The sequence below is a fragment of the Miniopterus natalensis genome, chromosome 8 (assembly GCF_054644295.1).
Source record: "Miniopterus natalensis isolate mMinNat1 chromosome 8, mMinNat1.hap1, whole genome shotgun sequence".
In the NCBI taxonomy this organism is placed as follows: domain Eukaryota; kingdom Metazoa; phylum Chordata; class Mammalia; order Chiroptera; family Miniopteridae; genus Miniopterus; species Miniopterus natalensis.
In genome coordinates, this window is record NC_142088.1 from 70,931,636 (window position 1) to 70,946,064 (window position 14,429).

Genomic DNA, 14,429 nt, shown 5'->3' on the forward strand with positions numbered 1-14,429 from the left:
GCCGCCTGCGAGCGCGCCTCACTGCGCATGCTCTCTCGCCCCTCCCGCCCGGAGCCGGAAGGGGAAGCGCTCGCCGCCCGGGTCCGGCCTGGCCTGGGCGTCGGCACCGGCGGCCATCTTGGCTTCCCTGGGAAAGGCGGCGTGAGGGGAAGAAGTTGTAGGGTGGGGGCTGGAGTGAGGAGGAGGGGAGAAGGAGGGGGAGGAGGCCGCGGCGGGGCAGGGCGGGGACTGCCTGCCCGCCTGGGTTGCGGAAGTGGTAGCCGCTGACCGAGCTTGCTGCTTTCTCGCTACTGCTTCAGCTTCCCGGCTCCCCCGCGGACGGAGAGGGCGGCCCGGCTGTGCATGGTCAGATAGCTCCCGTCTTCCGCCGCCAATCCCTGGCCACAACCAGTACGGAGCAGACGGCGGCAGCGGCAGCAGCAGGCGAGGAGGAAGATGGCGGGACGGCTGCCGGCCTGTGTGGTGGACTGTGGCACCGGGTAAGGGGGCTTGTGGGCGGGGGTGGGGAAACTGAGGCTGAAGTAGGAAAATGGCGGGGGAGGGAGCAGGTCGGGAGATGAATGGTGCGGCCAGGTGCGGCCGCCAGCGGTGTCAAGTCCTAGCCCGGTCGGGTTGCAAGGGGTGGGGCCCGGAGAGACAGGGCCTCCCTGGTTCCTCGGTCTCACCCTCTGGGACTCGGGCGGGTGCGTGGGGCCGAGGACCCCCCCGCCCCCCACGGTGCGGGTTTCTCCGCGCTACCCCTCCCCGGCCCTGCCCCCGCCGCGGTGGGCAGTGCAGCCCCGGGAGGTGCGCGGCCGCGGTGCGGTGGTCGCCGAGCCCCGGCGCCCGGCTCCCCTTCGCCTCTGCGCCCTTCCTGTCCGTGGGTTTGGGGACCGAGGGGGTCGAGCGCGGGGACCGGCTTGGCCGGGGAGCGAGGAAAGAGAAGCGCTCCTCGTAGGTTTTGCAAGATCGCCGTGACAACACCGCCCGGGGTGTGGGTGGGGAATGGGAAGAACCGGACTGAAAGGGAGCCTAAATCGGGGCTTTCATGGGGCCACCCACCTCCTCCTCCTCTTCAACTCCCGGCCTTTTCCATAGCACACTGCGTTTTCACCGGCGAACCAAGTCACATTTTAATTTGAGAAAGATGTCATGTGTTACTTCTCTTGCCTTGAAAAAGTCCCCCAGTGAGCAAGCGCGCTGCAACTTCCTTAGTTTTGTCAAAGCCGCTTCCTGCTTTCAGTCTTTTATACCCTTATAAGGTAGTTTTTCGTTTCCAACCTGAACACATCTTATTAGAACTTTCAAAATTAAGCCGATTTCAGATAGACCGAGTTACTGGTGCTAGGTATCCATTTAGGTGAACTTAAAATATTTTTGTTCTCCGGGAAAGGAGGAAGGGAAGCACCCAGGAAAATAATTTTAAGTTGTGTGCATTCATTCTGTGACGGTATCTTAAAGCGAGAAGGAAGGTATAGAGTTATAAGGGGATGTGCTTGCTTTTCAAAGAGCTGTTTATCGCAGATCTGCAGTGTCGTTTACTAGAGGATAGAATGGCCTTAAAAGGGGGTCTTCCTTTTGTAGTGTTGGAGAGTCAGACCGCACTCTGGAGTTACATGGAAAATACTGTCTATGTTTTAATGGAGAATGACTGATTTATGTTACAGTATTGGAAGTGTTTTCTTTCTGTGGGTGTGTCCTGTGCTGATTCATTATTACATCTGTTAATTCCCAAAATACTCCTAATTTTTTTTGGGGGGGGGAGCGGTTGGGAGAGAGGGATTGCCAGCCTTTCTCCCCCGCCCTTTATTAGTGGGCAGACTATTCTTAATGATGTTCCTCTATTTGCTCTCTGTAAGATTTCTCTTAACTTTATGCTAATGTGGCAGTTTCTAAAATCCCAGCCATGCTTAAGGAAACAACCCATCTATTAATATTTTCCCTTGGGAAAAATTAGCCTAGTTTAGCCTTGGAACTTACATGTATTTTGTGTGTGTGTGTGTGTGTGTGTGTGTGTGTGTGTGGACAGCTTATTAAAGCTACGTTTTTCTTAATTCAGTCTCGCTTCCCTGAACCAGTATTTTTTTTCTCCCTTCTTAGTCTAATTGGTGAACAGTTTTATGTTTAGAGTTGGTTTTAAAACTAGATTTGGTCTGACTGAGAAGCAGTTTTCAAGTGTGTTTTGTTAAACTGAAAAATACTACTACACGATTAACATTTTATGCTTTAGAAATTATTAGGTTGTCAATATAGTTAGTGTAGATAATTGTGGCCCCAAGTAATAACATCTTCAGTAGGATGTTACTTTTTCTCATTTCATTTTTTGTGTTTTGAAATACAGTTAGAGTTATTTTTGAGTTAGCATACTAGGTATTTCATTGAGGTTAACTGTCCTTAAGTGACCTTTCTGATAGGGCAACCTTGAACTTAAAACATCTGCCCAGTGACCAGGAGGTGCAGGGAGAGGTCAACCTATATTTAGAATATTTTTGTTTTAATATTTCAGTTATTACTGCATTATTACATTAGTTTTACCTCACAAAGAGAGGTTGTTAACTGGACACATGATTTGAATGGAACTGATTAGGATTCCCCATTGTCCATCACTTTCTTTTACCAAATTACCACTTTTCTATCACAATTTGAAATTCCATCTTTAGAGATCTATTTATTTTGGTCCTTCAGTTGCCTATTAATGCAACTCCTGGAATGTTACACCTTCAGCTTTATTAGCACATACAGGATAGCTCATTGAGGTTGGACCTGGGACTAGCATCTCTAAGTAAGGCCTTAATAGGGAGTTTTATGTTTCAGAATACTGAGGTGTCCAGATGCCTATTGTGCATCTGTAATTTCTGTGTTCCTTTGTGCTTCAGAGAATGCATTCATGTCTGATGTCTCTAATTGCAGTTACCCACTTAATGTAAGTGAAAAATGAAAACCTTAATCAGGTTGCTCATTCCATTTTATTATATGTTAGGCAAAAGGTGACTGAAAAAGTGGCCATCTATGAAACTTGGTCTTAGATAAGAAAAGCTGTAAGAGTTAGGCAGCATGAAGCTTAATCCCAGATTTAAAGATCCTTCAGCAAAGACTCGTTCCTCAACATATAATGAAGAATCACTTAAGCTCAGATAATAAAAAAATAACTCCTTTTGAACAGAATTTAGAAAAATAGTTCTTTCATATCGGTACCCTATATACACACTTTTTTGTTCTGTATTAGAATAGTGCTGTAGAATAAAATTTGGCCACAAAGATTCTCATTGCTAGAGCTCGTTGCTTAACTAATTTGAGCTGGTTGCTTAACTAAATTACAGAACTCAAAGCTACAACTAGTGAGGAAAACTTTTTTTTTTTTTTTTTTAAAGCACTTTAAACACATTGTAACACTTGAAAAGTTAAAATTATCCTGTTATATTTTTGCATGTTTTCACACAACAATCAAGCCAAATAAAGGAGCTTCTTATGTACTTTTTATTATGTTGTGGCTTGATTATAGAGCTTTGCATTGTAAAATTTCTTTTTCCCCTTCATGACTTTTTTTCCTGATATACACTGCATTGGTAAATTATTTGCGTTGATTATGATAGCAGAGGTTAATATAGCCTTATTGTAGAACTATTGGGTGTATTCGGATCTAGAATGAATTAAGGAATTTCCCTAATTGACTTAAACTTTTTAGCAATCTTAAAATGTAAACATAAATATTTTGTTGGAGTCTGTGGATGAGGAGCTTATTTTATTCAACCTGTGACCACATTCTAGCAATAAGTATAGATGGGATGACCTTGAGAGCAGAGGGAAAGTGTCTAGTGCAGCGGGGAAACGTAAGTGGAAAGTTCATGTTTCTTACATGAATTCTGTACATAATATTTTATAATGCTACTTATTTCTCCAGGGCAGAAACATTCACTGTATCTGTTGCACACAAAAAGTTCATTTAAAATTTTTATTCCTTCATGGGTCGTGTTTTGCATGCTGTTTGAAGTAACAGTCCTGTTCCTGTTGAGAAGTTAGTCTTATTTAGATTTTCCTAAAATCTCTCCTTTTTTTTCTTTTCTGTCTATTTTGTATTGAAACATTGATTTTGGATTGGGTATATATTGTATTTAATGAACTTTCCAGCCTTATTGTAAAATACAGCTCAGAAATTTTATTTTTAAGCATAGAAGGGAAAGAGCCACCGGTAGAGAGGACTTGTTGGCCAGGCTTTTTATTTACCTTATCTTATTTAACCTTGTGACAACTTTTTTTTTTCTTTTTTAACCTCATTTTACAACTGAGAAAACTGGATTAGAAAATATAAATTACTTTTTTAATGTCATGTAGTTGGCAGCTGGTGAGAGTTGAAATTTGGACAAGTTTTTCTGTACTTAGGCCCTATGTTTTTTCTATTACACCATGGGGACTCAGCCCCTTTTCAGAACTATGCACTTTGCTTTATTTTTATTACTAAGGTTAACTCTGTTCTTTAAACTTATCTTTAAAAATTCCTAGCATTATGCATTTCATTTAATTAAAGAAACCTGACTGTGTAAATCTTTCTGACTTAAGGATTTTTTCCTGGATATGTGGATTCTGGACTGTTTTCTTGTAACTTGGCTTAAATTTATTCTCTAGAAAAAATTTACTCTTTTATAAAAAAGAGAAGTAAAAACAGACAAAAAGGTTTTGTTTATCAAGTAATAACAGCTAACATTTATCAAGAATTATGTGTTAGGCCCTGTGCTAAGTGCTTTATATTATCTCTTTTACTTTTCACGTTAACCTGAGAAGTATTATTTCCATTTTATAGACTAGAAAATTTAGGTTTAGGGAAGTTAAACTACTTGTCCAAGGTATTGTAGCAAATAACTGTGATAGAGCCACTATACAGGGTGGGGCAAAAGTAGACAGTTGTGAGTATGTGAAACACAAGAATTTATTTCTTGTATTATTATTTATTAATTACTGTATTTTCTATACAAACTACTGTAAACGTACTTTTCCCCACCCTGTATAATAGTATCCTTACATAGAGGATGAGCCTTTGACAATTTTGAATCATTTAGATGTTTTTTTAGAGAATTCGTGTATGATGATAAAGGCAGAAAGCAATGTTAGTAGTTTAAGGAGTACCTGTACAGGTGGAAAGTGGTATTGTCAAATCAAGGCTTAATGTAAACTTAGCAGCAGGCCAGGTACTCTTGGCTATATAATGAAAATGCATAATACAATCTGCTCTCAAGAATCTTAATAAGACAAGAGCTAAAAATAATTAAAAAAAATTAGAGGCTGGTGGAAGGCTGCATTAATCAAACGTTAAGATACTTAACTTTTCTGACAGCAGTAGCTATTCTGTAGCTTGTGAGGAAAGAGATTATTATGGTCATAAAGAGGCAAGAAACTTAGTGAATGAAGGTAGAATATGAGCTCTCCTTTTAAGGATTTGGAAAGATGCAGGAGAAGAAAAAGCATTTATAGAAGAAAGGGGAAAGAGTAACTGGTTCTTTAGCCCCTCTTAGGATGTGTTGCACAACCCCCTATTATGAACTGACTACATAATAACATAATGCAGACTAGATTATGTAATGTGAAAAGCTACTAACATTTATTGAGTATTTACTGTGTACCCAGGTGTTCATTATATGTCTGCAAAGCTCTGACTCAAAATAGTTTTACTTGAATAAATATCTTCTAGGACAAGAGTGAAATGTTGAAAATAGGAATTTCATAGTATTTTCAGGGTGGAATGCAGTAGGATCCGATGTAAAAGAGGTATTTGGGATGCAGTTATGGGACTTCACACAGAGTATGAACTCAAATTTTTGTTGAATGAATGAATGAACAAGAATTAGGGGTCTGATTTAAAAAACTGCTTCAGAAACACCCATACCCAGTGACTCAGGATCTCAAGGGTTAGACCTAGGAATATTCATTTAAATAGGCTTCCTACATGATTTTTAAGCAGCCCTCTAAGCACTAGCTTTGCAGAAAGGGCTGAAATAAGGTATTGGCAGTGGGAATGGAGTAGAAGAGAGAAATTTGGAAAGGTGGTTTCTTTTGTTTAGTTTGTACCTTTCTTCTGGCAATTATATTGGGATTGTTTGTTTATGGTCAGCAAAGTCTTTGTAGTCATAGTTGTTTTTCAGTTCAAGCTTTACCATTTAGTATGACCTGAAGCTGTACACTTCAAGTACTTGCAAATATTATTTTTTCCATCTGTTATTTGGAGATCATAGTATCTAAATTTTATTTTTTTAAGGAATTTTTTTTTTTTGAGAGAATGAATAAAAGTGGTTTTTCACAGTGATTGGCACATAGTAAGAGTGCAGTACATTGTATTTATTTCAGTTATCAGTTAGCTTCCCCCCCTTTCTAAATTGAATTGACGGTTTTAAGGAAAGGAACACAGTGTCATCATGCTTGTTTTCTTATCTCCTGCAGTGCTTTGCCTTCTGCAGTTCTTTGTACAGTGGAGGTGTCTAACGTAGGACTTGGCAGTTGATTTTAGTGGATTGTAAGTAGGCATCAGTGAAGATTTAAAGATTGTGAGTTTGAGTGGGACAATAAGGGAGTTGGTTTTAAGAAGCTCAGTAAAATTGGAATTTGTTATTGATTTTGGAATGATCCATAATTGAAAATGTTTTAGAGGGAGTTAAAAATATAGGAACTTCAGGAATGAAGGGTGAGATTTGACAATCATCACTATCATTTGTACATTGAAGCTAATAAAATGACAATTTATAGAGAAAACAAAAAACAATATTAATGTTTCTTCTTTAAAAAATCTTGGATATATGATCTGATTTCCTGAACATCACAATGAGAAGCATTAGTGAGCGAGCACATGTGGCATGAAGTGGTGAGAGATCAGCTATGCTGACAGCCAGTCTGTTATCTCATCCCATTTTTTTCTCCTTAGGAGGAAAGTTTGCTCAAAATAGGGCTAAATTTTCCTCCACAGTGTTCCTCCTTGTCCAGTATGCTTCTCTTCCAGCATTTGGAAACTGATAAATGCTTGGACTAGGGGCAAAAGTGTGGAATGGTTAAAACGTAGCTCCAGGCAATATGTTTTCTGAAACAAAATCCCTCTATAAAAAAGCACTTGAATGCTCACCTGTAATTCTATTGGAACTTGTAGCCTCTTTTATGACGCTACTGATCTGTAATAGCCACTGGTATAAAGAGGCAAGAACAGAGCAGTTAGGTAATAACACTATATTAACATGCTTTATAGCTTACCAAGCACTTATAAATACACGCATTATTTAGTAACTGCAAGATAAGGTGATGTTATTCGATTAATATTTTAAGTTTGGTTCTTCAGAATAGGATAGTGATTAATATTACTTTGTGTGCTACTTGTTTTATATCTTTATGTGGGCCTTTATATCATAAATATATAAAAGGTTGAGTAATACCAGAGCAAAAAGACAAATCGCCTAGTTTTTCCAAAGGACCATTTTGTGGAATTTTAATAATTTTCTCAAAACCATTCCAACCTGTTGATTTAAACTCAAGTCATTCTTACATAGTCCTTTTAACCAGGAAAGGGGCAGCTTTGGATTTATGTGGTCAGATATATTCCTTTTCTCTTTCTCCCTACCCCTAACACATAACTCAAAAAAATATTTTCTCCATCTGTTCTCATGCTGGATATTCCATCTTCAAAATTCTCTCCTTTAAGGCTTCTCGCCCTTTGTGAAGGGTGCCTTTAAGACTTAGTCATTTACAGTACTTAGTGTGAATGAGGGATTACTACAGGAGGGTAAAGTCTTAGGGGAAAACACAGTTTAGGGTTGGTTTTTGAAACTCTTTAAAAATATAAGATATGTAGTATTGGTTTATGGTAAAATACCAGTGTTTGCTTATTTAAAGTTTTAGAGCATAGTCTAATTAAATACAGTGCACTTTTCTTCTGCCATATAAGCATTTTTAAAATTTAGTTACTTCAAGGCTACAAAAGTAGCATTTAATGTGTATTTGTGACAACTTTCGTGAATTAAGAGAAGTACCTAATGACTCACATTAAGTTTGAGAAGTAATTTAACTCTTTGCAAATGAAATAGAGGTCCAGAGTTGAGAAATGTCTTTCAGGAGTGTTCCTAGTTATTAATTGATAGCACTGTTGAATTCTCTTAAAATTTCTTTGGAGTTCACATTTATGGGTTATAGTAGTTGAAATTTCTTATTAGTAGTTGATATAACATAATGTATGTTATTTATAGTTAAGGTAGTTTTGGTTAAGGCCTGGTACAACACATGCATCAGAATTCTTTAGGGCTTTTGTTGTAATACAAACACATTATATGAGAAATAAAAAAATACAATTTTATGTCCCACAACATAACATTTTAAACAAAGTTTAGAAAAAATTTAATGAAATGAATGCTCTTTTTTAAAAAAAACAAACATGCTTTTTATTGTTTTAGGCATATAAATCTTAAATGTATTTATTTTAATTTTTGGATTTCAATTATTTACATGAGATGTGTGCAAATGAGACATTTCAAGGTCCTTTGATAGTTTTGTTTTTGAGATAATCGTTTATAACCTTTATTTTTATTTTTGTAAATCCTCACCTGAGGATATGTTTTTATTGATTTTAGAGAGAGAGAAATCTGTTGCTTCCCGTATGCAGCTGGGTAGGGGACGGAACGCAGAACATAGGTATGTGCCCAGATCAGGACTCAAATCCACAACCTTTTGGTGTTTGGGATGATGCTCCAACAGACTGAGCCACCACGCCAGAGCTGTTTATAAACTCTTTAGAAACCTTGTGAAATAGGTACTATTATAGAATTACCATTTTAAAGATGAGGAAACTCAGGTATAGTGAGCTTAAGTAACTTGCTAAATAGTGGATACAATTAAGTAGTAAATCTAGAATTTGAGCCCTAAGGCAGTCTGATTCCAGAGTCTATACTGCCCCTAGTTGAAATGTATTCAACAAGGGTGGTTAAATTGTTCACCCAGTTTTTGAAGAATGTTCGAATTTAAATGTATAAAAATAATAAATCTACTTTTAGAACTAATTTTTACTACAAATATGAACTATCTAGGGAAGTCTTAGTGACTAATTTATTGCTTTGATTAACCTAAAACTCATGCATGTTAATGACAAAGACTTATTTATTAGCTATTTGAATATTGCAAGGATATATGTTGTACCTAACATGATAAAACTGACAATCGCTGGTTAATTCAGGACAGTTCAATTAAGGAAATGATGTTTAATTACATATAACTTTAAAATGAAGGTATTTCTGAAGCTGCAATTTGAAAAATGAATAATTGGTGTATTAAAAAAGTCATTCCTTGTTAATAACTACACAAAACACAGAAATGAAACAGCTCAGTTAGAAGAACTTAATAATATAGGACTGTTAACATTTTTTTATTAGACTCAGAAGATTTAATAGTTGGTATTTGACTCTGAAAATAATGAATATATAGATTAAGGGAAACACATGGGTTACCAGAAAGTAGTTTTTTCTAAAATAGAACTAAAGAGATTGTTATCTCTGGAGTATATGATGGATTTAGGTGCATTTTTTATAAAAAGCACACAGAGTTTTAGTAAAAGCTTGTACTCTGTTTGAAAGTATTTATTTTAAAATTTTGTTGTATAATAATAAAAAAAAGGCAGAGGTAACAGAGCAAAGGAGTCCTTTCGGGGCTTTTTTCCTTGCCTTTTCTTGGTTAATCTGTTATTCGTTTAAAAGAGTAGTTGAAAATTTTATTGCTTCCAAAATGACTTTAAAAAAAAAAAATAGGTTTAATCTTTATTGTTGAAAGTATTACAGCTGTCCCCTGGGACCTGCCTTGCTTGTTTCATATTGCCTTGCTGTCAGGAAAGTTATTTAAAAAACAAAAAAAGCAAAGGTTTGATATTGAACAGGTTTTTAAGTGAACAGGATTTAAAATTGATAGGAAGACTGTGAGAAGAGGTAAGAAAAATGTAACTTGTTGCTATATCAGTGAGAAATCTTAGATGCAAATAACAAAATGACTCTAGCTAAAATAAGCGAAAAAAAAAAAAAAAAGGAATTATTTGAAAGGCTATGATGTAGATCACAAAATTGATGAGAAGGCTGGAGAACCAGGCTCAGAAAAGCAGAGAAAAAGGGAAGCTAAGTAACAACAGACTGCCACCAAAGTCATGCTGTACACCTGAATCCTATATAATTTTATTAGCCCATGTCACCCCAATAAATTCAATTCAAAAAAAAAGTCTGCAGGATGCTGCAGTTAGATACTTTGCCATATGAATTCTGACCTTTCATCTTGACAGGATTTAAAGTTCTCACCTGAGCTCAGATTGGCTACACATAGATCATGTGATGTACAGTAGCTGACAGTAGGCCAATATTATTACCCTGGTTTTATAAAAGGATGTGGGGTTTTGCCTCCTGTCAAAACCCCAAAATCATTGGTGGGTCCCTCATAATAGGAATGGGGATTTGAATCTGGCAGAAAAAAAATGAGTGCCCACTGTAGGGAAAAAGATGGGTATAGAGAAATAAGTTGACTATTTTTCTTTATGTTCCTTAAATTCCTTATTTCATTTTAATAACTATTTGATCTGTTACTAACTAGCAGTTTGAATTAACATTCTTTTCCAAAAGTGCAAAAACTCTTAGAAATTGTGTTCAATCTAAACATGTGAAAGAGAAGTTTTTAAAAAAGAATACATGATGGTATGAATAATAATGCAATTTTTGTTAGAACAGAGGTATAACAGTCTAGTAAGTTTGTAATTACGGAATATTTTGGGAAGTGGGACCTACTTGGTAGTGCAGTGATATGAGAGGCTATTTCTTTAAGTTTTTTTGTGTGTGTGTTTTTCAGTGAACTAGAATTACAAAGAATTTGAGCTGCATTCATTTATCTTTTCAGAATATAGTAGGATACACACACAAAAGGGAGGAAATAGCTTATGAATCTGTTTGTTTATAGTGGGAGAATTGGCCTTCAGTAAATATCTAGTAGGTATCAACTATGCAAATGAATACTTCTGCAATACTTTTGTCTTGGGGAATATAAAGTTGAATAGAAAGTGGTGCCTGCCTTTAGGAAGCTCACATATGCACAGATAATTATGGCAATGTGGTAAATGTTCTGGCGGGTATTAAGGAAACTTTTTGGAATTATAGGTGAAAGAAAATTTATATTTTCCAGGGAAAATGAAAAAAGTATTCCTGGTAGCGATAACTGAAGTAGGCCTTCAAAGATGAGTAAAGGACCTATAGGCAGATAAAAGGTTACTATACCAGGTTCGAGGACATGGGGAGGAAACAAAATGAGATGGGAAAAGTAAAGGTTGAATTTGGGTATGTTAGGTTTGATATACAAGGAAGTAATGAAGTTTCATATGGTACAGAAAAGTATTGAAATGTTTGATATTGTATAAAGAAGTTGTGAAAGTCTGATATATAGTAGATGCTCAGTAAGTGCTTCTTGAGTTGAATTAAATTAAAAAGATGTTGGCTCTGGATTACGGAGTTCTGGAAGTTCTTGAATTCTACACTAACTCTGGTATTTATGTTGTGGATAGTGTGAAATCATAATCTATCATAAACCAGGCTTTTGAGAGTAGAAAGTATATTTTATGACTTTATTCTGGTGAATTATGATAATAAAAATAGTAGTCAACAGTTACATAGTGCTACTATGTGCCAGGCACTATTTTAATTGCTTTACATATATTAATTCATTTGATACCTAACCCTATGAGTTAGGTACTATTACTCTTTTATAGATGAAACTGACAGAGTATAAATTACTTGCCAAAGGTCACTTAGCTATCATGATAAACTATACTGTTAGTTCTTTTCTCTGGTTTTATTTTGGTTGTAACTACTCATGCCTAAGGGAGACTACAAAAGAGGGTTGACCTCAGAGGATTATAGATACTTGAGTTCAGATCTAGCTTTACTATTTCTTTGAAGTGGCTTCTTTGAGCTGCAGTTTCCCAGTATTATGTAAACAAAGAACAGCTATTAGTTGACATATAATAATTAATGGCAGCTATAGTTATAATTATTATATAAATGTATTAAAAATAATTGTTTCATTATTACAATGTTCTCAGTTTTATGCTAAATACTATGGTATATACAGAAAGATATAGCATGATCTTAAACTTGGTTTACAGTTTAGTTCCAGAGATGAAACTAATGTATGTGATATAATTAAGAATGGTATATTAGTCTTCAGTTGTTTGAGGAGATTAATAGGGGCTCTAGTATTTGGAGGATGGTTTACGAAGGAGCTGAATTTGACCACATCCTTGGAAAAAGCATAAATAGGCCATGACAGATGGAAGGGAAGGAAGACTTTGTCAATGTAAGATAAATTGAAAGCTGTCTGATGGCAGCATGTCTTTTTTGTTCACTTGTTCTCCAAGTTATGGCCTTATGCATAGTATTTAGTAATTCCCAGTAAATGTTTTATTGATGAAGGGAAGTCAGGAAGGAGTTTCAAAATATTTGAGGTAGGAGTCATTTAGGATTGCCCTACCTGGAATTCAGGTATTCCTATTGGGTGGGATGGGACACCAAGTAGTTTATATTATTTATGCCTGCCTTATTTCTTAAGGATTTAAGATTGGGCACAGTGGTTTGGAATTGATTTGATAGTCAGTAGATTGTGTAGCTCATTAAGTAGATTGATAAAAGTTAAATGACTGCATTATTAGTCTGAGTATAGTATTTTACTCTATTTTAAATGGTTCTTTTGAGATATTATTCATATACCATAAAATTTACCCTTTTAAAGTGTATAATTGATTTTTTAGTACATTCACAAGGTTGTGCAACCATCTCCACAATCAATTTTAGAACATTTTGATCACCCCAAAAAGAAACCTCATATTCATTAACTATCAACTCTTCATGCTCCCTGCCCTCAGCCCTTGGCAACCACTAATTTACTTCCCATCTTTAGATGGATTTGCCTCTTCTGGCCATTTCCTATAATTGGGGTGTGGTCATTTGTGACTGGCTTCTTTCGTGAGGCAAGTATTGACTGCTGTACTTCTTTAGTGGTGGATAGTTGGGCTGGTGCACTAGAAAGAGTTTGGGAAAATACTCCCGAACGTCTTTGAAAGAATAATTACAAGAATGGATAGAGGAATAAAAGGAGGCCCATGGATAAAGGAAAACAATATGGGAAAGGAAATGTTTACTGGATACTTGGTGAGTGCCATTCACTGTTGTCTTTAATCCTTATGACAGCCTTGCGAATTCAGTTTTATTCCTTACGCATTAGAAATAAAGTCTATGATCACAGCATAGTAAATGCTGGAACAGACATTTCACTCAACTTTTTTTTTTTAAAGTTTAATTTATTGGGGTGACATGGGTTAATAAAATTATATAGGTTTCAGGTGTATAATTTTATAATATATCATCTATATTTTATTGTGTGTTTGCCTCCCCAAGCCAAGTCCCCTTTCATCTCTATTGACTCCCCCTTTACTCTCTTCTACCTCCCCCCACCCCTTTTTCCTTCTGGTAATCACCATACTGTTGTCTGTGTCTGTAAGTTGATGGGTTTTTTTTCTTATTTCCTTTACCTTTTTAACCCAGTCCTCCAACCCCCCTCCCCTCTGACAGCTGTCTGTTCTCTGTATCTATGAGTCTGTCTCTATTGTGTGTGTGAGTTTATTTTGTTCATTAGATTCCAGATATAAGTGAAATCATATGATACTTGTCTTTCTCTGACTGGCTTATTTCACTTAGTATAATGCTCTACAGATCCACTCATTGTATTACAAAGTGTAAGGTTTCCTTTTTTACTGCTGAGTAGTATTCCATTGTGTAAATGTACTACAACTTTTTTATCCACTCATCTACTGATGGACACTTGGGGTGCATCCAAATCTTGGCTATTGTAAATAATGTTGCAATAAACATAGGGGTGCGTATATTCTTTTGGATCATTGTTTTGCGTTTCTTTGGATATATTCCCAGAAGTGGCGTTGCTGGGTCGTAAGGCAGTTCTATTTTTAATTTTTAGAGTTAACTCCTTACTGCTTTCCACAGTGGCTGCAGTAGTCTGTATTCCTATCAGTAGTGCATGAGGGTTCCCTTTTCTCCACCTCCTCACCAACACTTATTGTTTGTTAATTTATTGACGTTAACCATTATGACAGGTAATGTCTCATTTTGGTTTTAATTTGCATTTATTTCTCTGATGATTAGTGAAGTTGAGCATCTTTTCCTGTGTGTATTGGCCATCTGTATGTCCTCTTTGGAGAAGCCTATTCAGCTTCTTTGCCCATTTTTTAATGGGATTGTTTGTTTTTCTGGTGTTGAGATTTATAAATTCTTTATAAACTTTGGGTATTAACCCCTTATCAGATGTGTCATTGGCGAATATGTTCTTTCATTCATGGGTTGTCTTTTCATTTTGTTTATGGTTTTCTCTGCTGTGCAAAACCTTTTTAGTTTGATGTAGTC

The 14,429-nt window shown here is 36.7% G+C and overlaps 1 protein-coding gene across 1 annotated transcript in view; it reads left to right on the top strand.

The window, feature by feature from the left end:
- Positions 1 to 299: 299 nt before the first annotated feature.
- The window catches only part of ACTR3 (actin related protein 3), a 49,860-nt gene continuing 35,730 nt past the window's right edge, over positions 300 to 14,429 (top strand). Inside the window, exon 1 of the mRNA XM_016199492.2 lies at positions 300 to 479. Coding sequence (XP_016054978.1) covers positions 436 to 479 — 44 coding nt within the window. The 5' untranslated portion in view covers positions 300 to 435. The remainder of the gene's footprint in view (positions 480 to 14,429) is intronic.